At 44.1% G+C, this 24,273-nt stretch overlaps 1 protein-coding gene across 3 annotated transcripts in view; it reads left to right on the plus strand.

The window, feature by feature from the left end:
• The window catches only part of FAT3 (FAT atypical cadherin 3), an 805,898-nt gene that overhangs the window by 620,589 nt on the left and 161,036 nt on the right, over window positions 1–24,273 (plus strand). For all 3 annotated transcript variants that reach the window (XM_086383385.1, XM_086383384.1, XM_086383386.1), the window contains 3 exons: window positions 11,593–11,907; window positions 14,236–14,446; window positions 23,372–23,511. In XM_086383385.1, the coding sequence (XP_086239511.1) occupies window positions 11,593–11,907; window positions 14,236–14,446; window positions 23,372–23,511 (666 nt within the window). The remainder of the gene's footprint in view (window positions 1–11,592; window positions 11,908–14,235; window positions 14,447–23,371; window positions 23,512–24,273) is intronic.

The raw sequence follows: 24,273 nt of genomic DNA on the forward strand, positions 1-24,273 counted from the left end.
ATTGAGCTCCTTTATCTATCAAATGGGTATGATAATAGTGTGTGTGTCCTGAGATTTTTGTTTCTTTTTTTTTTAATAGTGGATAGATCCTGGCTTTTAAAAATAATTTATTCATTCCTTTATTTGCCTTCTCATGCTATTCATGGGGTTCTCAAGGCAAGAATACTGAAGTAGTTTGCCATTCCCTTCTCCAGTGGAAGTGGCAAATAGATTCAAAGAATTAGATCTGATAGACAGAGTGCCTGAAGAACTATGGACCAAAGTTCATGACATTGTACAAGAGGCAGTGATCAAGACTATCCCTAAGAAAAAGAAATGCAAAAAGGCAAAATGGTTGTCCAAGGAGGCCTTACAAATAACTGAGAAAAGAGAAGCTAAAGGCAAAGCAGAAATGGAAAGATATGCCCATTTGAATGCAGAGTTCCAAAGGATGGCAAGGAGACGTAAGAAAGCCTACCTCAGTGATCAATGCAAAGAAATAGAGGAAAACAGCAGAATGGGAAAGACTAGACATCTCTTCAAAAAAATTAGAAATACCAAGGGAACATTTCATGCAAAGATGGGCACAATAAAGGACAAAAATGGTATGGACCTAACAGAAGCAGAAGAGATTAAGAAGAAGTGGCAAGAATACACAGAAGAACTACACAAAAAAATCTTCATGACCCAGATAACCAAGATGGTGTGATCACTGACCTAGAGCCAGACATCCTGGAATGTGAAGTCAAGTGGGCCTTAGGAAGCATCACTACGAACAAAGCTAGTGGAGGTGATGCAATTCCAATTGAGCTATTTCAAATCCTAAAAGATGACGCTTTGAAAGTGCTGCACTCAATATGCCAACAAATTTGAAAAACTCAGCAGTAGCCACAGGACTGGAAAAGGTTAGTTTTCATTCCAGTCCCAAAGAAAGGCAATGCCAAAGAATGCTCAAACTGCCACACAATTGTACTCATCTCACACGCTAGCAAAGTAATGCTCAAAATTCTCCAAGCCAGGCTTCAACAGTACACAAGCCATGAAATTCCAGATGTTCAAGCTGGATTTAGAAAAGGCAGAGGAATCAGAGATTAAGCTGCCAACATCCATTGGATCATCAAAAAGGCAAGAGAGTTCCAGAAAAGCATCTACTTCAGCTTTATTGACTATGCCAAAGCCTTTGACTGTGTGGATCACAACAAACTGTGGACAATTCTTCAAGAGATGGGAATACCAGACCACCTGACCTGCCTCCTGAGAAATCTGCATGCAGGTCAAGAAGCAAAAATTAGAACTGGACATGGAACAACAGACTGGTTTCAAATTGGGAAAGAAATACATCAAGGCTGTATATTGTCACTCTGCTTATTTAACTTATATGCAGAGTACAATCATAAGAAATGCTGGTCTGGATGAAGCACAAGCTGGAATCAAGATTGCCAGGAGAAATATCAATAACCTCAGATACGCAGATGATACCACCCTTATGGCAGAAAGTAAAGAAGAACTAAAGAGTCTCTTGATTAAAGTGAAAGAGGAGAGTGAAAAAGTTGGCTTAAAACTCAACATTCAGAAAACTAAGATCATGGCATCCAGTCCTATCACTTTATGGCTTATGGATGGGGAAACAATGGAAACAGCAAGAGACTTTATTTTTGGGGCTGCAAAATCACTGCAGATGGTGACTGCAACCATGAAATAAAAGATGATTGCTTCTTGGAAGAAAAGCTATGACCAAACTAGACAGCATATTAAAAAACAGAGACAGTACTTTGCCAACAAAGGTCCATCTAGTCAAAGCTGTGGTTTTCCAGTAGTCATGTATGGATGTGAGAGTTGGAATATAAAGAAAGCTGAGCACTAAAGAATTGATGCTCTTGAACTGTGGTGTTGGAGAAGACTCTTGAGAGTCCCTTGGATAGCAAGGAGATCCACCAGTCCATCCTAGAGGAAATCAGTCCTGAATATTCTTGGAAGACCTGATGCTGAGGCTGAAACTCGAATACTTTGGCCACCTGATGCAAAGAACTGACTTGTTGGAAAAGACTGTGATGCTAGGAAAGACTGAAGGCAGGAGGAGAAGGGGACGACAGAGGATGAGATGGTTGGATGGCATCACCGACTTGATGGACATGAGTTTGAGTAAACTCTAGGAGTTGGTGATGGACAGGGAAGCCCGGCATGCTGCAGTCCATGGGGTCGCAAAGTGTCAGACACAACTGAGTGACTTCACTGACTAACTGACTTATTTATTTATTTTTCTTGTGCTAGGTCTTCGTTGCTACAGGGCTTCTTCTAGGTATGGTGAGAGGGGGCTACTCTCCATTGCACTCATGGGCTTCTCATTGTGGTGGCTTTTCTTATTGTGAAGCACGGGCTCTAGGCACCCAGGCTTCGGTACCTACAGCAGGCTCGCTCCATGGCATGTGGAGTCTTCTAGGACCAGGGGTCAAACCCATATCTCCCATATCTGCACACCCATTCTCATCCACTGGACCACTAGGAAGGTCCTCATGAGGTTATAACAGCAAAAGGAACAATTAAAGGAGCATGGACTATGCCTCTCAGAGTGAGCCCTCCAAGCACAGTAACCTTTTGATACCTGCTCTTTGTCATCATTGTGACTCTCCCAGCAGCCTAGAAGATGGAGCTAAAACTTTCAGTAAGATGAAGTTGAATAGGAAGCACTGTAAAATCCATCACTTTGGCCTTCATAAGGAAACCACACACTTATTGCTTCTCTGAAGAAAAAGACCTAAATGGTTTAATTGAATCATGTGTCAGAGCTGTGTGACAGGACTGCTACTTAGCGTGAGTAGAATGACGAGCTGAATAAACAGACTTGCGATCGTCTCTAAGACTACAGCAATTTGCGTAGATCTGAGTAAGTTTGATGTGCTTTTTTGTCCTGTTTTGTCTTGGCTATCATGTTATAAGAATGAAGCTGATATATAAAAGAATATCCTGACAAAGGCAAGCACTATAATTAATAGAAACTCATTACACATAATGAATGACCTGAGAGATGATTATATGAATTTGAATTTTTTCAGTCTGGGGTGAGGATTCTCAAATATCCCTAAGAATTTTATCAGTATGGTAGTTTTTTTAATTAATTTATTTATTTTAATTGGAGGCTAATTACAACATTGTAGTGGGTTTTGCCATACATTGACATGAACCAACCACGGGTGTACATGTGTCCCCATCCTGAACCCCCCTCCCCCCTCCCTCCCTATCCCATCCCTCTGGGTCATCCCAGTGCACCAGCCCTGAGCATCGTCTCATGCATTGGACCTGGACTGGCGATCTGTTTCACATATGATAATATACATGTTTCAGTGCTATTCTCTCAAATCATCCCACCTTCCCTTCTCCCACAGAGTCTATAAGTCTATTCTTTACATCTGTGTCTCTTTTGCTGTCTCACATACAGGGTCACTGTTACCATCTTTCTAAATTCCATATATTTGTGTTAATACTGTATTAGTGTTTTTCTTTCTGACTTACTTCACTCTGTATAATAGCCTCCAGTTTCATCCACCTCATTAGAACTGATTCAAATGCATTCTTTTAAACAGCTGAGTAATATTCCATTGTGTATATGTACCACAGCTTTCTTATCCATTCATCTGCTGATGGACATCCAGGTTGCTTCCATGTCCTGGCTATTATAAACAGTGCTATGATGAACATTGGGGTACATGTGTCTCTTTCAATTCTGGTTTCCTCAGTGTGTATGCCCAGCAGTGGGATTGCTGGGTCGTATGGCAGTTCTATTTCCAGTTTTTTAAGGAATCTCCACACTGTTCTCCATAGTGGCTGTATTAGTTTGCATTCCCACCAACAGTGTAAGAGGGTTCTCTTTATCCACACCCTCTCCAGAATTTATTGTTTGTAGGCTTTTTGATAGCAGCCATTCTGACCGGCGTGTGATGGTACCTCATTGTGGTTTTGCTTTGTATTCCTCTGATAATGAGAGTATGGTAGTTTTAAAAATGCCCCCTCCCCCCCTCCACCACGGGACCTTCCCTGGTGGTGCAGTGGTTAAGAACCTGCCTTGCAATGCAGGGGACGTGAATTTGATCCTTGGGCTTGCCAGGTGGCTCAGTGATAATCTCCCTGCCAATGCAGGAACCACAGGAGATGTGGGTTCAGTCCCTGGGTTGGGAAGATCCCCTGAAGGGAGAAGTGGCAACCTCCTCCAGTATTCTTTCCACAATAATCGCATGGACAGAGGAGCCTGGTAGGCTACAGTCCATGGGGTCACAAGAGTCAGACAGGACTGAGGGACTGAGCACAGGGAATTGAGACCCCGCATGCTGTGGGCACCCCCCACCTCTCTCTGGCACCTCTGTCCTAAAGTGAAGATCCCATGTAAGACCTGATGCAGTCAACTAAATGAATATTTTTTAAAAATGCCCCTCCACACGTTACTTAACCCTCCCTTATTTAGAGGTGGGATTTATGACCCCTCTGCTTGAATCTGGACTCTGGGACTGCTGCCCAACAGAACATGGATCAAGTGAGCTATGCCAGGCTTTGGGTTCAGGCCTGAAGAAACTGCCACTTACTGTCCTCCAGGCCTCTTGCTCATAGAACCCAGCCACCATGCTGTGAGGAAGCACAGGTCACACGAAGCGGCCACTGGTAGATCCTGGGCCTGTTGACCTCAGCCCCAGCTGAGGTCCCAGCCAGTGACTGCCATCAACCGAAAGACGTCACCAGTGCCCACAAGCCGAGTGACTGATGACTTCAGCTGCATGAGAGACTCCAAGGAAGAAGGGCTCCGTTCAAGCCCTAGCAGGAGGCGAGTTAATAAAAGAATTCTGGTTATCTTAAGACACCTAGTTTGGGGTTACTCAGCAGTAGATAACTGGCACAGTGTGGAGGAGGAACTTGAGTCTTTTTGTATAGTTTCAAAGAGCGAAACAAAGGCAGTCTTTAGGAAGCTACCATCTCTCTAGGCTAAGAATAGATGGATAGATCCAGGTTCAATAAGAAGAAGAACTTTGGGAAGACTGAACCTATCAAACAGCACATGGAGTGCTTCATAAGGCACTAGTTCTTACTGAAAATATCTGAATAAGGCCAGATGACCAGAGGTCAGGAACAGCAAGAAGGATCTGGGGCATCGGGAAGGGGTGAATTTGATAGGAATCCATGCTTGTTGGTTGGTTGATTTCCCAATTTGCCTAAAAAGAAAAGAGTTTTGTACCTAGAAGGCACTGGATGAGTATTTTGTTAATTAATTTAATAAGTATTTATTAATGCCTATTACATCCACCATTGTAGGTGCTCAGGATATATCTATGAACAAAAAAGATGAAAATGCATGTATTGTAGAGTTCATATTATTTTTAAAAAATATTCATTTATTATTGATTTGGCTGCACCAGGTCTTAATTACAGAATGTGGGATCTGGTGTCCTGACCGGGGATGGAACCCAGGCCCCTTTCATTGGGAGCACAGTTAGCCACTAGACCACCAGGGAGGTTCCTGGAGCTTATATTCTTAAAGAAGCCGACCTGCAATAGACAAGCTTACATGTGAAGTGTATATAATATATCAGATGAAAATAAAGCTTCCAAGACAAATGTGAAGTGGAGCAGGAGAGATATGTAGTCTCTGAAGAAAAGTTTACAATTTTAAATATAGGGGAATTCCCTGGCAGTTCAGTGGTTAGTGACCTGGAAGTAGTCATTTTTGATAAATCGAGGGTTGAAGAGAATGACAGAATTAAACTCTTCATCTTAGAAATGTTGAATATATTCTCAGACACTCTTATAATCCCTGGGACAATACTGCAGACAAGACACTGCATCTCAGCTCTCAGGAAATTTATGTACTTAACTTATTTTCTGCCATGTGGAGAGAGAAAAGTAAATACATCATGCAATTTAAATGATTGAGAAGCATGGCCTTCTGGGATTTTCCTGTGGTTCCGTGGCTAAGATTCTGTGCTCCCAGGGCAGGGGCCTGGGTTTGACCCCTGGTGAGGGAACGGGACCCCACGTGCCGTAACTAAGAGTTCACATGCCACAGCGACCCAGATCCACGTGCCATGACTAAGGCCCAGTGTGGCCAAATAAATAAATTAAATATTCTTTAGAAGGAGAGTAAGAGAAGTATGGCCTTCCCTCAGCGGTGTTCGCCCACTTTTGACCCTATGAAGCTCTTGCCTCTTCCGAGGAGAGACATAACCCAGACTCCTCTGTGCCCTGTGCCGTCATCATGCACCGGGCCATGCTGCATGCCTTCTGGCTCTGCCGGGTCTTCACAGATCACAAGGGGAGCGTAGAAATTTGAAATGAGCTTTGCTGTCCTTCAGTGCCACTACATTATTTGTGGTTCCTTGTTAGCTGTAAATAATGAAAGAAATTAAACTTTCAGGATTGTGATTGATTGCCGAACCACTGATTACTGATCGATTGTGAGAGTAGAAAATCTGGGTTAGGGTGGCAGAGAGAGGGGACACATGGATAGTTTCTAAACAACGGCTAATTCCTTACACATCATTTATGAAAAACGATGCAGAGGAGGTGATGAGGATTTATCTCAGTTGGGCTCAGTCTCCAGGGTTGCTCCTTCCATGTAGGCTAATTCCACGTGATGGACTGAGGTCTAGGGTGGCGTGAAGTGTGAAGTTTGAGGATCTGATGGAATTGTCAGTGATTGCTTCTCTGGTGGCTCAGGTGGTAAAAGTGTCTGCTTACAGTGCGAGAGACCCGGATTCGATCCCTGGGTTGGGAAGATCCCCTGGAGAAGGAAAGAGCACTCCAGTATTCTTGCCTGGAAAATTCCATGGATGGAGGAGTCTTATAGGCTACAGTCCTTGGGATCGCAAAGAGTGGGATACGACTGACCGACTTCACTTTCACTTTCAATATTTTAGATACCAACGTGGCTGGAGACATGAGTGGGTCTAGAGAAATGATAACAGACATTAAGACTTTGAGGTTATAGGGAATGTAGTTCGGGTCAGCAAACATTTATTAGGAGTATGCTAGGTCCCAGGAAAGAGATGAAGAAGACAAAGTTCTTGCCTTGAAGTAGCTCACACTGTCCTGAGGGAGCCAACACACAAAAAGATCTTTGGAGTAAATTGTAGACAAGTGTCCACACTGATCAGCACAGTTTTGGAACTAGCTAGAAATTGTTACAAGTAATCTTGGGCTTAGCAGCAGTGTAAGCAATATAATGAACCCCGGTGTATGGTTAAATGGAGAAGGCAATGGCACCCCACTCCAGTACTCTTGCCTGGAAAATCCCATGGACAGAGGAGCCTGGAAGGCTGCAGTCCATGGGGTTGCTGAGGGTCTGACACGACTGAGCAACTTCACTTTCACTTTTCACTTTCCTGCATTGGAGAAGGAAATGGCAACCCACTCCTGTGTTCTTGCCTGGAGAATCCCAGGGATGGGGGAGCCTGGTGGGCTGCCGTCTATGGGGTCGCACAGAGTCGGACACGACTGAAGTGACTTAGCAGCAGCAGCAGTATGGTTAAAACTGTGTCTACCTGCAACTTCCCTGGTGGTGCAGTGGTTGACTCCACACTTCCAATGCAGGGGACCGGGGTTTGCTCCCCAGTCAGGGAACTTAGATCCCACAAGCCATATTGTGCCAGCCAAAACAGAACAACAACAACAACAAATTCTGTCTTCCTCTACCTGACCCCATTCAGAGAATCATAGAGCACTTAGGAGATCTTATGTTACCAGTCTCTTCATTTCCTACAGATAAATAAGCAGACCCCTTCACTGTCTGAATGTTTCCTCCATTTGTTATCACAGGGCAGAGTTGGGAGTGGATCACTTCTTAGTTTCATTTAACAACATTTATTTGGCACTTAGAGCTGTACAGGGTGTCAGAACAGAACAATGAATGAGACAGTCCCTGACCTCCACTTGCTCACAATCTGGAAGGACTGAGCACAGACCAACAAGACAACAGATGATAAAAACTGCATGATGATAATTAATGTCCTGGGACGGTACTCCCAGTGGAGTGGGAACATGGTGAGGGCATGTAGAGCTGTCTGCAGGGGGCAGGAACGGCTTTGCAGAAAAAATAGTGCTTGAATTGAAGCTTCTAGAATGAGTCAAGTGTATTCTCAAGAGAAAGGCTTCCGTGGAAGCCAGCAGATATGCAAAGGAATGGAGGTGTAAGAGCACGGCGTACTCAGCGCCGCCCCAGGCTCGCTGTGTAGCTGAGCGTGGAGAGTGGAGACGAGCAGGCAGAGCACGGTGATAATCACGGCAGGCCAGACCCTCAGCCTCAAGAGCCCTTGAAAAATGCTAGGCAGGCTAGTGATGTGATCAGATGGAAGGAAGAAGTTATTTCTTTTGAGGAAGAAATAATGCTTTACAACAAAGGTGAAGGCTGAAGACGGGGAGACCAGAAGGCCGGAGGGTCTCCAAGCAGATGCAGATGAGGCCTGTTCCAGAAGAGACAGGTGTGAACGGCGCACATGAGAAACGCCTCCTGGCCTCCACGTCTGCTTGCACATGAATAGTTAGATCGAGCAGGGACACTGCATGGATGCCCAGGGTCCTGGTGCAGACCACTGTGTGAGTGAGTGAGGGGTGGGGGCTGTCATTCATTGAGACAATGTAAAAGGGAGAAGGAGAACATCTGAGGATAATGATTTTTTTCAGGATGGGGCTCTGGGGATGTTGGGGTGCATGTGTGAGGTCCAAAGAGTAGATTTCTAGTAAACAGTTGAACGTGTTGGTTTGGAGACAGGAGACGAGGCTTGAGCATGAATAATCAGCATAGGGGTGGTGGTTAAAGCGAGGGATGAGGAAATGGAGGCGTTATGGGCAGAGAGGCTGCTTAGGGTTACTCCTTGAATGATCCACAAAGGTCTTATGAGGTGAGACTGCTTCGGCTAAAGAGATTGTCCAAATAGGACCTGAGTTAGTCTAATGTATTAAGTAAATACCCAAGTCACACCTGTGTGACTTGACATGCACAAGAGTAGTGAACACAGCAGGCAAGATCAGTTTTTGCCCTTAACCAACTTATCAGCTTGGTGGAGAATCATGTGCTTAATTAATTCCCATGACAGTAAATGCTGCAAAAGGAAGAGTATAAGGTATTTCAAGAGTGTATAATTCAGAAGGGAGATAGAGTAGCCGGGGGAGGGGTTGAGGGGCGGCTGGTACTTGATCCATGTAGTCAGGGAGCATCCTTGAAGAGACAGCATTTCAGCTAGATCCAAAGGCTGAGTAGGCAAGGTCAGTGAAGGGAGGGGCAGAGGATAGCATAGGCCAAAGCCCTGAGATGGAAGCAAGTATGCTGGAAGACCCAAAGGATGCCCGTGTGCCTGGGGGAGCATGGAGGTACCCAGGGAGAGATGGCGATGCAGGTGAGCCTGGAGGCTGTTCATGAGCCTGTGCAGCTGCCGCCCTTCCCACCTGTAAGCAGACACCTCAAGAACTTGGGTTTGTACACCCGGGAGAACTCTAGAAGGAGGCAACTTCATAGCGGCAGGATCCTCAGGTGAATGGCCCCAGGAGGGCCTGTCTGTCCCTTGGCAGCCTCCCGGCCCTGAAGTAGCTGCAGAGCTCCACTTGGACCCCTTTGCAGGGCACAAGTTGACAAGCAATGAGGTGATTCTGGGCACAGGGAAGACAGTGGGAGTTATCTGGATTTGGAAAGGGGCCATTCAAGCAGAAAAGAGAAGCGGAGGAGTTGAGCGCCAAGAAATCAATGTGTTTTGGTCAACACAGCTCACCTGGGAGTGTAACAGTTTAGTTCAGCAGCAGCAGCAGAACGTGCCTCTTCAGAACTCGTCATGTCCAGGAATTAACTCAAGAGTCAAAATCCAGCCTTGGCACATAGTGGCCCCAACAGTGTTTCTTTTGTGAAACGTAACAAGCCAACTGGGAAATAACCTTGGAAGGAAACTTGATTGATTTTTCGAAGAAAACAAGAACTCCTGTGAAAATTTACCTGAAGTCTATTAAAGCCATCCTCTAAAACCCCTTGTAAGAGAAACTAGACTAGATTGGGGTCCCATTTTGCAAAAAGCCATTAATTTGGTTTCTCACACTTTGAGCCTCTTTTCATTTTTCTTGTCAGGTTGCTTCATTAGGTGGAAAACTGGATGATGAGGGGCTGTGACTCACTGTGGTTTTTCTCCTGTTGATGCCAAGTACATCTTTATGTCCCTTCTGGCCTCAACTATCTTACAGTTAGTCTTAATGTTAGTTCAACCAAGAGAATAATTGAAAGATTGAATAGAGGTTCCTCCAGGTTTTGTGATTAAACACAATACCAAGTATTGCCAGCATCAGAGTCTTTTCCAATGAGTCAACTCTTCTCATGAGGTGGCCAAAGGATTGGGGGCAGGAGGAGAAGGGGACAACAGAGGATGAGATGGCTGGATGGCATCACTGACTCGATGGACGTGAGTCTGAGTGAACTCCGGGAGTTGGTGATGGACAGGGAGGCCTGACGTGCTGCAATTCACAGGGTTGCAAAGAGTCAGACACAACTGAGTGACTGAACTGAACTGAACTGAAGTATTGCCAAAAGTTCAGTACCTGACTTTAGACCTAGTAATGATGGGACCTCTGTTTTCTCATCTGTAAAATGGGAATAAATTAACCTGCTCCACTTACTGAGGAAAGATAGGAGAGTGCTTTATATGTCACCATCCACATGTTAAGTATTAATAAGATAATAACTACCATCACTGTGACCAAGAAGATTATTCATCCTAAGACTCAAAGACAGTTTACATCTGCCATGCAAATTCTTTATCTACAAGTTCCTCTTCTCTCTCTGCTCTCCATTTCCACAGACATGCATAGGAATAGCATCTCAGAGCTATGGGAAAGGGTGGCCATTCTCTTCCACTTCCCAAAGAGGAAGAAAAAATATTTTATGACTGTTAAAAACATACTGTAACTGTCAAATGTACTTACGAGCAGCCATCAAAATTGTAAGTTATAATCAGAGTTTTCCTTTTGTTCAGTGACAATGTAAAAAATATCACAAATTTTCCATGAAGATGGAAAAGAAAGAAAAGAGCATGAGTACTGAAAGAATTTGGATGGTGATGGCATTGCCCAAGGATTAGACGAAACACCCATGGCGTAACACATAATAATGGTTGTTGTGTTTTTGGTGTCTGTTGAAAAGGGCATTAGAGTAGGAAATGGCAAACCACTCCAATATTCTGGCCTGGAAAGTTCCACGGACAGGGGAGTCCGAAGAGCTACAGTCCATGGGGTCACAAAAAGTCGGATGCCATTGAGCGAATTTCAGCAGAGAGGGGCACATTTTAGGTCTGCTGCGTCTCTGTAACCTGGTGCATTTTGTAAAGTCAACCGTATTTCTTCTGCCTCTCCTCTTCACACCACGACAAGAGCCTCCTTCCTTCCTACGTTTTTATCAGTGATTTCCATTACCAGACTGAGGGTCTTCCCTGCTCTTCTGCATGGACGATGAAGAGTTATGCATTTGACATGAACTACAAGACAAAGAGAAGCTGAGATGCCCTCCTGCCCAGAACAGACCTTTCATGGGGTGGCAAGGGGAGGAGGGGCGAGAAAAGTGTTTCTCTTTTCTGATTGTAAAACACTTTCTCTTTCGAAACTCAGGTGACCGTGACAGATGGTGGCTTCTCCCCGAAACAGTCGACCATCTGGGTGGTGGTTCAGGTTCTGGATGAAAATGACAACAAGCCCCAGTTCCCAGAGAAGGTCTACCAGATCAAGCTGCCCGAGCGTGACCGGAAGAAGCGGGGAGAGCCCATCTACAGGGCATTTGCATTCGACAGAGACGAGGGCCCCAACGCTGAGATCTCCTACAGTATCGTGGATGGGAATGATGACGGGAGGTTCTTCATCGACCCTAAGACTGGCATGGTCTCTTCCAGAAAGCAGTTTACAGCAGGGAGTTACGACATTCTCACGGTAAGATTTTCCTGAACCTCAGTAACATTAATGAGGGGGAGGAAGTTATTTTCTTATTCATATATACGTTTCAAGCAAAACCAAAAAAAATCTCTGGACTAAAAAGTGCAGCCAGATAACAATGGAAGGCTACTTTCTGTTGCAGTGACATTCCTAAATAACGAGGCCATTTTCTTTGGTTGTGTCCTAACACCTAACCTCCCCATTTCCAGTACACAGCCTGCTCCATTTACTCACTCACACTTCCTGTAGCCCCGGATGGTTTCGAGGTACTCAGCATAGATGTAAACTGAGGCGAGGGGAGCAGCAGAATAACATAACCTGCCCGCCACTCAACATGTCTTGAAGACATCCTAATGAAAACAACTCTTGTCATTGTTGACAATGTGATAGAACATGAATTTAACTGTATAAATTGAGGGACACAAGTCATAGCTAGGCTTATTCTGCAAAAAGAAAAAAATCTTAAGTAAAACATAACATTTTTCATTGTTAGAAAATAAAAAATAAAAACAAGTATGAGCACCATCTCAAATAAAGACTTAAACTATTAATACCATGCCTAAGGCACCATCCTGCTCCCCTAACCCCAAGCACTTTAGACATGCAGCAGCTATGCCTAAAAGGAGACTGGTCAGCCTCACTGGTGATGGGCACTTTCCAGGGTCCCAACAACTGTCAAGAGTTATCACCCATCTGCCATCTTTTTCTCAGTCTTCAGTCTTCTCCATTGTGTATGGTCAGTCCTTTGTTATTTTAAAGGATGATCTGAGTCCCTTTATTTTTTATGCCTATGGACTGGACTTGGGCTCTATTCCCTGCTCAGTAGTGTATTTAGAAGAGTGAATAAAGAAAAGAAAAGAACTTAAAAACCAGTTCTGTTTCTACCATCAGCAGCTCTGATGTAACAGGTGCTGCTGCAGTTGTCTGAGACTTGCCAGTGGAAATCTTTGAGGACCAGGTGGATTGCAGTGGATACTGTTGGTACCCTGCCCAGATCCCCTTTATCAGGCTGGTCCAGCCATCCCCCAACTGCTGTGAGTGTTGACTGCTAAGGGCTCAAAGCTGATTCCTTCTTCAGAGAGTCATCCTTGGCTACACTTCTCAGCCAAGATGATCTATACGCCTACACTAGCCCAACAGCCCACAGCCAATTCCTAACAGACACCAGATATAAAAGCCCAACCTCCTTGCCTCCAGGTGGATCCAACTCAGTAGTACAGTGAATGATTCAGAGCTCCCTTTGGGATCAGGCTGAGGTTAGACTTCAACTGAGACCACATCCTTGCTTCGCATCCTCCTCTGTCTATCTTGTTTTCTTCACTCCCTTTCTCATGGGAACACTTCCTCTTGAAATCATTTGTACTCACATCCCTGTCTCAGACTCTGCTTCTGGGAAGCCCGACCTAAGACAACTATCTTCAAGGGCCCTTCCTCTCACAGAAACTGGGGCAAAGTGATCACGCATGAACACAGCACTAGAGAGCTATGAGTTGTCACTGTTTTTAAAGGCTACAACTATTAGCAATGCATCTGGAAATGGTATTGTTAATGTAATAGTTTACAAAACTTTTTTATTTTGGTTTTTGTATTTTCTGTCACTGATAGTTTGCTTGTTAGACTTAACTGCAACTACCCCCACCGCTCCAACACACACACACACACACATTTACATCCAGGACAGCATAGCAGTTAACCCTACATATCTGGGCAAGGAAACATGCTTTTCTCAGCCCTTATATCAGACCATAGAGAAGAGCCATTAACACCCCCTTCCTTACTCCACTGCCTCGAGGGACCCACGCTTCCACCGAGAGAGATCTCCTTCACTCCTTCAGGGTTGGCTTAACCAGAGGCCTCTGAGATGAGTTTTGCAAGGTTGATGCCTTTCCCCTGCCTCCTCCCATCTCCCTCTTGGAATCCCATGTGACAATTCTACGTGACAATGACAATGCATTTGTTCCCTTTTCAACACTACCACCACAGCTATAAGAAATCAAATTAGCTCTTCTTACTTTTGTAGCTGTCATTCATGTCCATACAACACTAAAATTTGCAAGTGCACCATTTGCTTTTCAAGTTTCCCACATCTGCAAGGTTGGCAGTGATTCAAAACAGCTTATGGCAAACGTGCTTGGGGCCCCATGTGCCCGAGTTGCTTCCCGCAGCCCCTGAGCCTGTTGTCCTCAGATCGCTCCCTGCGTCTTCCCCTTGCCAACCCCGTCGTGAGGATGGACTCTGAGCCCCACAATATACGAGTGACAGATGCAGGCTTCCACCAGGACCCAGGCTCTGAAACAGCTCTCTGTCCTCTCCGCGTGTGAGTAGATCAAGGCCGTGGACAACGGGCGCCCTCAGAAGTCCTCCACGGCCCGCCTCCACATCGAATGGATTAAGAAGCCGCCTCCTTCCCCTGTGCCGCTGACCTTCGATGAGCCATTTTACAACTTCACAGTCATGGAGAATGACAGAGTCACCGAGATTGTCGGGGTGGTGTCTGTGCAGCCAGCTAACACCCTTCTGTGGTTTGACATCGTTGGTAAGTCTGAGTCCCCCAGGGCAGTATTGGGCAGCGTAATCACTGACTGTTCAGAGCAACTAGCAAAAAAGAAAAGACAATAACAACAACAGCAGCAACAAAAACGCTTAAAGACTATGCTAAGATTAAAAGATGTATAGTGCTGGAATGCAAAAGAGCCAGTAAAATGAATAGTCGACCTGTGCTTTCGTTCTGAGTTCTGTAGCTAAGCTGAACCGAAAGTGCTCTCTGGCTGGAGTTTCCATAGTATGTTATTTACTGCAATCTTAATGTCTTTCTGTATGTCATTTAAATTCTATTGTCACACTTGGCTAATCTCATTTCTAAATGTATTGATGGTACTAGACTTGCTGTCCTTCATTTCTCTCTTTTTCTTCACCTTTTTTCTGCATTCTGTTCCTTTTTTTTTTTTTTTTTCTGCTCCCGACTGCCCTGCTTCAAGGTGGCAAGCATGCTCGAGAGATGTTCTATATTCTACAGACAGCTTGTGGGCAGAACTGTTCAACAGAAGGTACCCTTAGTGCAAACACATTTGCTAAAATACAGCTATCCAATCTGCCTTTTACGGGTTTTTTTTTTTTTTTTTCTTTTTAAGCAAATTAAATTACATCTTTCATAACTGCCTGTGACAGGCTGAAATGCAGCCCACAGATTTCGTACATGCCTCTAACAGCGATTGCATTACTCATATCCAGTGACTCCTTTGTTTGAGGTTCGATGGGGTTTGGATTTGGGGTGGAGGGGGGTTGTTCTGATTTCTTTAGAGAAACTTTTTTCTCTGCTTTTGAGGTATGTGGGCTTTTTGTTGTTTTGATCTTTCCATAGGTTAGTTTACCTGGGCCGTTTCCAATTGGAAAGTAAATTCAAATAGATCCCAGCCCCTCAGTTTTGTAGGAGTGTCATTCATAGACCCAAACCCCCGCCCCCAGGAGAGGCCGGGCTGTGGTCCAGAATAGGAAGGACAGGAAACAGAGCCCGGATATATAGCCAGCGAGAGCTTCCTGTGAGAGCCAAATACAAAAAGCAGATGGACGCAGGCAGGATAGACCTTAAAAGCCAACCTTTAAATTCCTTGAAAGAAAGCAAGAAAGCACACCAGGCTGCAAAAAGAGAGGGCAAAACTGCCCCTTCACCACCCGGCAGGGAGAGGCGGCGGAGAGGAAATAAGTGCTGAGGACCAGGAATCCAAGCAAAGGGAAGAGTGCACGCCAGCCCTGGGTCTGACGCTGGGTTCAGCTGAAGCTGACTTCCCACGGTCGTCCGTGGGAGGCGGTGACTCCGGAGAGCTGGTCTGGGGGAATCATTTCTTTCACGTGTCAGTGCCTAGGATGGGCAGGAACCTGCCTCTCTTCCCAGGAATGACTGGGTCTGGGGAAAGCATTTAGAATGTTCCCCATCTGTTTTAATGAAGCATAGAAAAGAATGAATGCCCCATGGCCCCCAAATGGAACATCAGTAGAGTGTCCCCTGAACTTCCCCCAAAGAAAAGGCTTGTTTTCTACTTATTTCATTTTCTAGAATGCTGGTAGAACGGCTATCTTTCACTTAATGGGCATCTATCACACCATCCCTGTGCATGACCATCATCATTCCCAGCTTTCCACTCCATCTTCATTTCCACTTAACGCCTTTGAAATGGCACCTCTTCTGATCCATGAAAGATCTCTCTGCTCCTCCATCTTCTCAGTCGTGTTCTCACACCACAGGCATCGCCTGGCTGTCGGTGCTGCATCACCTTTGGTAATTCCTTCACCACCGCCCCATCAGGGTCACAGAAGATGCATCTCAGTTTCAGCGTGTCTCCCGTGCAATCATGACTTCTTTTCGGTAATCCGAGGGAGAGTGCAGTGGAAAGCCAAAGGCCGAGGCTCCTGCTGCGCTGTCCTGAGCCGTGGGAGGACTCGCCCTCTGCCATCAATGATCACTTCATCTCCTTCCTTCTCCGACACTCCAGTTTGCAAGCGCCTCTATGGCCTGAAAGCACTGTTTCTCTCCCTTGCATGATGCGTTCATACAACCTCTTGGCATGCGGCACATCCCACCCACCCCAGGATGCCTTCAGTAATCTTACAAGCACACCTTCCTCTGATGCTCCGTCTGACCGGCCACCTGACCCCAGTTATCCAAGTCGTTTGTGCAAATCCTTAGCATGCCTGCATGTGTGTATGACTGTGTATAGGAAAGCATGCCTAATGATGCTGCGTGTGACCTGACTTGCATGCACTCCATTCAGCAGTATTGGTGCTGGCGTACGTGTTCATGGTGTCTATCCTGGCTTCAATCTTAACCCTGAAGGTCAAGGTCTTTGTGTCCTCCCCCTTCCTCCTGCCATTGCTTTGGTTGATCTCCACCCAGGGTGAGTGGGGTAATGAAGCCAGCCGATGGAGATGCCCCGGGCAGCCCATGTGTTAAGCCCACTGATCCCTCCTGAGACCCGTCCAGAGTCACTGTGACTTTCCACTGTGTTCTGAGCCTCAGCCACCACAGCACCTTTGGCTAAATGAGAACTGGTCCAAGAAGAGACAAGCAGTTGACAGACCAGAGTCCTCCCAGGGAGGAGTCCCTTTAGGCTGCTCCAAATCGTATCTAGGAATCATGATCAGAAACATGGCATCCATTTTCATGTTTCTCCATCTTTATTCCTAAATCTATGCTCCTTTTATAGAATCTTCCCAGTTTTAGTGCTCAGATGCTTCTCTTAACGGGCCTCCCAGGTAGCTCGGTGGTTAAGAATCTGGTTGCCAATGCAGGAGACTTGGGAGACACAGGTTTGATCCCTGGGTCAGGAAGATCCCTGGAGTAGGAAATGGCAACCCACTCCAGTTTTGTTGTCTGAAGAATTCCGTAGACAGAGGAGCCTGGCAGGCTACAGTCCATGGGGTCGCAAAGAGTCAGACACGACTGAGCATGCATGCGTGCACTTCTCTTAATATAGACCTACCAGGTTGTCCCTCTAGTCTAGATGCTTCTATCACAGATTTCACTGTGTATCTGGTAACATCCAGTCAAGCTTCTCCTGCAAATTAAATTTACTGGGCCAGATGCCCAAACAGAACTTGATTTTATTTCCATCCCTGCATCCAGCCAGCCTCTTGAAATGTCAACTCTTTAAGTCATGGAGAAAGTACAAACTTTTCCCCAGGTGCTGGCTGCATTTAGAATAGATATGGTCCCCCTTCCACCAAATCCCCCCTTTGAAAATTTTTTCTGATCTCAGAGAGCCATATTTTTCCAACCTGCTGACAACATCTTTTCCTCTTCTCTAAAAACCTATTGTTTCCTTTATCATATTCAGATGTTTCACTCTTTCAAGATTTCTTGTTTATTTGTCATTGGCCCCCAACACTCTCCTCTGTCTCTTTCCTTCTTCCTTACCCAAATATCTTTCTTGGCTAAGCCAACATCAAGGGGAGATAAGGGAAAGGGCTTCTCAATGCCTAAAAAACTTAGCAGTGTGCTACACCTGGATAGACACCTATACACACACTCACGGTTACAGGCCATACCTCCTGCCAGCCTAACACAACTTACAGATGCTCTAATGAATTCACATTAAATAAGCAGAAATAGTGTTCCGGCATGCCTTTTCCCCTGAGAGTAGTGTCTGCTTATTTCTATATTCCCAATCTCCCTGATTCTTGTTTACCTGCATTTCTTTTCCTCCTACTATCATATGAATTCACAAAAGCCATGTAGAGAGCAAGATTTTGTCCCCAAGCCGGAACCCCCGCCCCCACCCCCCCCCGGCATCAAGGACCTGCCAGATACTTTCTTGTGCCTCCAAAGGCTTACAGTGTCACAGAGCTAGACTGTCTTCAGCTTCCAGAAACAGAAGCCCACTTGTCACCAAGTTAAGAAAGCTGTAATTAAAAGGAAACGTTATAGAGTTCAGCTGTTCTGTGTTTAAACAGCCCATTGCACAGCATGTTCCTTTCCTGCGCTAAAAGGGAGAGAAGACGAAAGGAACAAAGCTAACCCACAATCCTTTGTGGCTTTGTCGTGTATCTTCACACTTCTCAGGAGACTAGGATTTCAACTCGGCCCATCTTGATTTACATACTCTCTGATGTGCATGCAATCTGGTTCACAGTCCCCATCTCTATCCCGCTGACAAATATTTGTAATGTAAAGACCACCGTTACTACATACTCCAAACGATTCCTCTTTACTTCCAGTCTGATGGGAGATACTACCACCCACTTTTCTAGCTTTTCCCCTGACTTAGACTAGGAAAACTGTTTTTCTGGTAGGCAGTAAGCACTTAACCTATCTCTGTTTATTTGCCTCACCTAATGCGTAGAGAAGAGAAAAGTTGTTCTTTGAAAATAATCCCCTGATGGCATAAGGTGGCATGTGGGTCCAGCTCAGCTGAAACACATTTCTGTGTTGCAGGAGCATGAAGACAGCCTGGGCCCTTAGTCTGTCATTGCTTCCTGGGGAATCTGGCTTCTTGACTGCTTCTGTCTTGCAAGCTTAGACCTGTAACCCCTGATGGGGCCATCCCCTATTACGGTTCCATCAAGTGTGTGTGTGCTCAGTCATGTCCCGGCTCTTCGCAACCCCATGGACTGTAGCCCACCAGGCTCCTCTGCCCATGGGATTTCTCAGGCAAAAATACTGGAGTGGGTTGCCATTTCCTCCTCCAGGGAATCTTCCCGACCCAGGGATTGATCCTGTGTCTCCTGCATTGGCAGGTGGATCCTTTACTACTGAGCCACCAGGGAAGCCCCAGGGTTCCATCAAGTAGGCAAGTTAAACTCTTTGATGGCACCCTGACTAGCATTAACCTCTCTGGGTCTTCTCTAACTCAATGGCCACATTTCTTAATCACTGAACTCTCCCCTACCCCTCCCAAGAGGGCTGTCCCATTTCTAATACAGCTCTCCCTCCATCAGGGCGACACTTGGTCAGAGTCATCAACAACATCATTTCTTCTCACTGGATCCCCAACAAGCCTCTCTTTTCTCCATAGCAGCCATGTGGGCCATAGGAAAACACCTGAAGAAACTTTAGGAAAATAATAAAAATCTTAAAACTGCTTCAGATATTATTGTAAGAAAATGAATTTTAAACCAGATTCTAGAAGGGATTTTCCTTCCTACCACTGTTTCTAACCTCCAGCCTGCTTCTCCTGCCTCGCATGTAAATATCCGTTTTAGCCCTGTACTGTGCTTTCTTCCTTCCAAGGCAGACAGTTATTCATGATCAAATCACAGAAATAGTGTGTAGTATTTTCCCTCAAGTTTGGTGTGCACGCTGAACTTGAATGAACAGCTTGCAAACAACTCCTATGGGAGTTCACTGAGATTCTGCGGCTCAGTGTTTGGGAAGCTTCTCCCATAGCTCCTCCCTCTTGATTGATTTTGAAATTTTGATTGGTAGTTTTACCATTGCGAGTAGGGTGGATTGGAATCAGAGCTAGGGGAGGGGTCTGGAAGCTTTTCTAAAGGGAAAGCTGTGAGATAGTCACCTCTGGGTCTCGTAACCCAGAGAGATGGGTGATTCTTTAAAGGAAAACTTAACTGGTTTATGGCCCAACACCCTGCTGCCCACACATTCCAGCAGTAGCTGCTGGCTCCAAGTATTTTCATTCCCATCCCATTTTTTGAAGCTTTTTCGGGACCCTCCGACTTTTGATGTTAACTTTAGAATCCAGTAGAGATGCAACACACCCCTCGTGGCTCTCTGTTTACTCCTTTGCACCTGTCTTGACCGAAAATGGTCAAAGAGAAACGTCCCGACATGAATTCTGTTATGTGGGCTGTTCACAACCTCGCTTACGACCATCTCTGCCGCACGCCCCTGCAGCAACGCTCAGGCTGTGACTTCTCTTAACCCCCACGTTGTTGATCAGCCCAGCTGGCGGTGTCTCCCCCTCCCCACCCTGTGCTGAGCCCAGCGCTGCCACCCCAGCACACTCTGGCTTTGCATGTTCTTACTGGCTCTGAGGAAGCACGTCTTCTTTAAATGGGCACTGCTAGTGAAAGCAGACTCATTCCGTCTAATAGGCTCATGCCAGATGAATTGGACTTGGGATCCAATGAAATGCAATCACCTTTCAGGCTAGAAGGGAGCCTGAGAAATGAGGCCTGGGGGAGAGAGACAGAGTCGTTCATGAAATGGGAGGCTTAAGTGGTAGGTTATGAAATTGCGGGAGGGTTGATGGTGAACTGCTGGTCTAGATTCTGTGTCCCTTGTCAGAAATTCATTGTAAAACTCAGGGACGATTTGGGAAACCTGGTTTTACATGAAATCTTGGTTTCACTAGGAGCAAAAGCCCTAGAAGTGAGCGTCAGAGGCTGCTAGCCTTATTGATGGATGGAGAGATACTCACAGGGTTTCTCCAGCTCACCGTGATCTGCTTTCTCCTTGCCCATCTCCCCTGCTCCTTTCAAGGTTTCTGGTCTAGAGTATTTGAAACAACAGAGGTGAATGGGGGAGATACAACACACACATGCACGCACACGCAGAAGGAGAGAGAACTGTAAAAAATCACCCCCACATTGAGCAGCACTCCCTGCGCTGCTTAGTATTTGATAATAACCAAAATGGGAAAAAAATTTGAGAAAGAATAGACACATGTGTGTGTATAACTGAATCGCTTTGCTGTACACCTGAAACTAACATAGCATTGTTAATCAATTACACTCCAATATAAAATGAAGTTTTTTAAACTACCATAAAAGTAATCAAAAATGTTTTTTGATACCAAAAAAAAAGAATAATGCACACAATCTATATGCCATATGTAAAATATGTAATAAGTTTTATGCCACTAAGCATAATGATGATGTATTTCTGCATAGGGAGGGTCCCGAGGAAAATGTGGGCCTTAGGCAGTGAGGGAAAGGGTATATAATCATCCCACTGAAACTGGGAATCATTGCTTGCGTATCCTCTAAATTTCATTTTTATTTGTCTTTGGAGCAAACCAAAGTTTTATCATTTGCAGAGCTTCCATTTTACGTTGACCTACAAATTTTCACCTTCTAAAATAACTGGCCCACTCTTAACCCCCACCCCCCAAAACCAAGGTCCTCAGGTTTAAAAAAGTAAAAATCTTGGTAAGGAGGCATTCTAAAGATGATTTTTTAATGTGATTTAAAATATGACTTAATACCCACCAGAAATAGCTTGAGAAGTTGCTTTCTCATCTTTCCTTCTATGCAGTCTGAGGTGATTTTTCATCTTTCTTTTGAAAGTTTCCATGGCAAAGTTTCTTTTCAGAATGTACCACTTGATAGCAAATGACTTTTCTTTGCTCATTAGGATGGTTATTCAAGACACTTGAATCAGCCATACATTTCATTTCATGTGGTTATCAACATGAAACATTCCCTTTGAAAAAGGCATGGTGACCTAAGGCTTGCTTCTCTTTCAGCCTAGATCTCCTCCCCTTTCTCTTTATCCCATTCTTCAAAAGACATTTTTTTTTTTCTGGAGTTAACATTTAGTATTTCTCAGTAAATCAATTAAATATATTAATTGGAAGATGAGTCTCTTTTTAAATGAAATTTTTGAAAAATATATCATCTCCAAGCAATTCTCTGGTACCCCATATCTTCATAGCTTTAATTAAATGTCAAGGGCAATTATGTTCTCTCTAGCAATTAAATAATCTTAAGTGTATATGGCAGCTGCAAGCAATAAGTATTTGAAATATATATGACCAGTTTTTTTTGTAAGTACACCATATTATTTATTTCATGTCATTATACATCAAATTCTAGTAATTCTCATAAAATTCTTCTTCCCCTTAACTCATCTGCCCATTTCTAATTGTAATATCATAGAAATTGTATATAACATTGTTCATTGATCAGCAAAATGAAATGCAGAAAACAGAAGCCAAGATTACCTTTCTAAAATATGAAATTCAGTAAACACATTGCCCTATGTGCTATAGTTATATAAAATTACTGCCCAGGAACAAAATTAATTGACATAGTGAAATTTCAAGCTAGAGTAAATAGAGCTTGTGAATGTAGACTGATACTTACTTAAAATTGTTCCAGCATTTCTAGCAGTATCTTCTCTCCCCCTTAAAAAAGATCTTTCATTTCGAAAAAGATCATAAACCACACTTTGATTCTCAGAGATGAAAACATCTACAGTAATTTCAACAAAGTCTATATTGTCTTAAGCACATTAGTCATAGATTATGGATTATACCTGGTCCAGTGGTAGAAAGTAAATTTTCCTAAACTTTCATATGAAATGTTTTATCAGTTGTTCCATAGGTGATGTTTCCCTCTCATTCTTTCCAGATTTCATTTTGTAAATCTCCTGCAAACTTTCTACTTTGGGCAGAGAAAGATAATTCACACTGTCAAGATGGCAAAAAAAAAAATTTTTTTTCTATAAATACCCCAACTTACAGATAGAGAATTTTTAATATGAAATCCAATTTTGTTGCTTTTCCTTATTTTCTAGTATTTATAACTTCATTTCTGACATCAAATTGAGGGAATCTGAACTCTAAAAACCACATGTTTACCATCAATCCTGGTACAGATTTCAAAGTGCCTACTCGTTTTTGTTAATAATGATTGGACTGTTTGTGTACTTAGAATGTAATCTACTTTGGAAAAGTAAAAGGTCTACAAATTCCTAGCTCATAAGCCACAAGGGGTTGAATGGGGCTTTACCTTTCTAAATATTTTATGGGGTCAATTTATGTGCTGAGGGGATTTTTGGCAATACATTTTTTTTGTGGCATTTGTTATGCACTGTAGAGGCTGTGTTTTGAAATATGAGTTAAGTTAGAAAATAAAGGGTTCATTTAAGAAGTACAAATTGAGCCACAGGGGTGCCTGTCCAGAAAAAGCGTTTCTGTATACGCGCTCCCTTTAATACTGTGGGCTGCAGTACGTGTAATAACTTCTCAGATATGCTAATTTCATGTTGTTTCTGTGAACTCGTCAGGGGGCAACTTTGACAGCTCTTTTGACGCAGAGAAGGGTGTTGGGACCATTGTCATTGCAAAACCTTTGGATGCAGAGCAGAGGTCCATCTATAACATGAGTGTGGAGGTCACCGACGGGACAAATGTTGCTGTCACTCAGGTAAGACGTCAACTTATTAAACAGTGAGAATGCTGAGAAATCTGCTGAAGTTAGAGATGCAAGCAACTAAAATATATGTTGAAGTAGTAAATTATGTCCATGGATTTTTAGTGTCTAAAAAAAAAGAAACAATTTGCAAGAACAACCTAGACAAAGGATTCTATCAACAGTACAGTTAAATCCTCCTACATACAAATGAGTTCCGTTCCGAGAGCATATTCACAAGTCCAATTTGTTTGTAAGTTCAACAAAGCTAACCTAGGTACCCAGCTAACACGGTCGGCTATGGTGTGTGTTAGTCACTCAGTCGTGCCTAACTCTTGGCAACCCCATGAACTGTAGCGTACCAGGCTCCTCTGTCTGTGGAATTCTCCAGGCAAAAAGACTGGAGTTGGTTGCCAATTCCTTCTCCAGGGGAACTTCCTGACCCAGGAATTGAACCTGGATCTCTCTCATTGCAGGCAGAATCTTTACCATCTGAGCCATCAAGAAATCCCTATATAGTACTATGCTGTTTGTAATACTTTTCACACAAGTAATATGTAAAAAACAAACATAAAAAATAAGATATTTTTGACCCTACAGTACAATACCTTGAAAGGCACAGTAGTACAATACAACAGTTGGCATACAGGGGGCATTTGCATCTTCAAAAGTTTGCAACTTGAAAATTCTTATGTAGGGGGCTTACTGTGTTATATAACTGAGCTGCCTCTTTCAAAAAATTATGACTATTTATACATAAATGGCGGAGAAGGCAAT

Source organism: Bos grunniens, chromosome 29 (genome assembly GCF_055505025.1).
Source record: "Bos grunniens cultivar Pamir isolate PY7600 chromosome 29, Bosgru_T2T1.0, whole genome shotgun sequence".
Classification (NCBI taxonomy): Eukaryota; Metazoa; Chordata; class Mammalia; order Artiodactyla; family Bovidae; genus Bos; species Bos grunniens.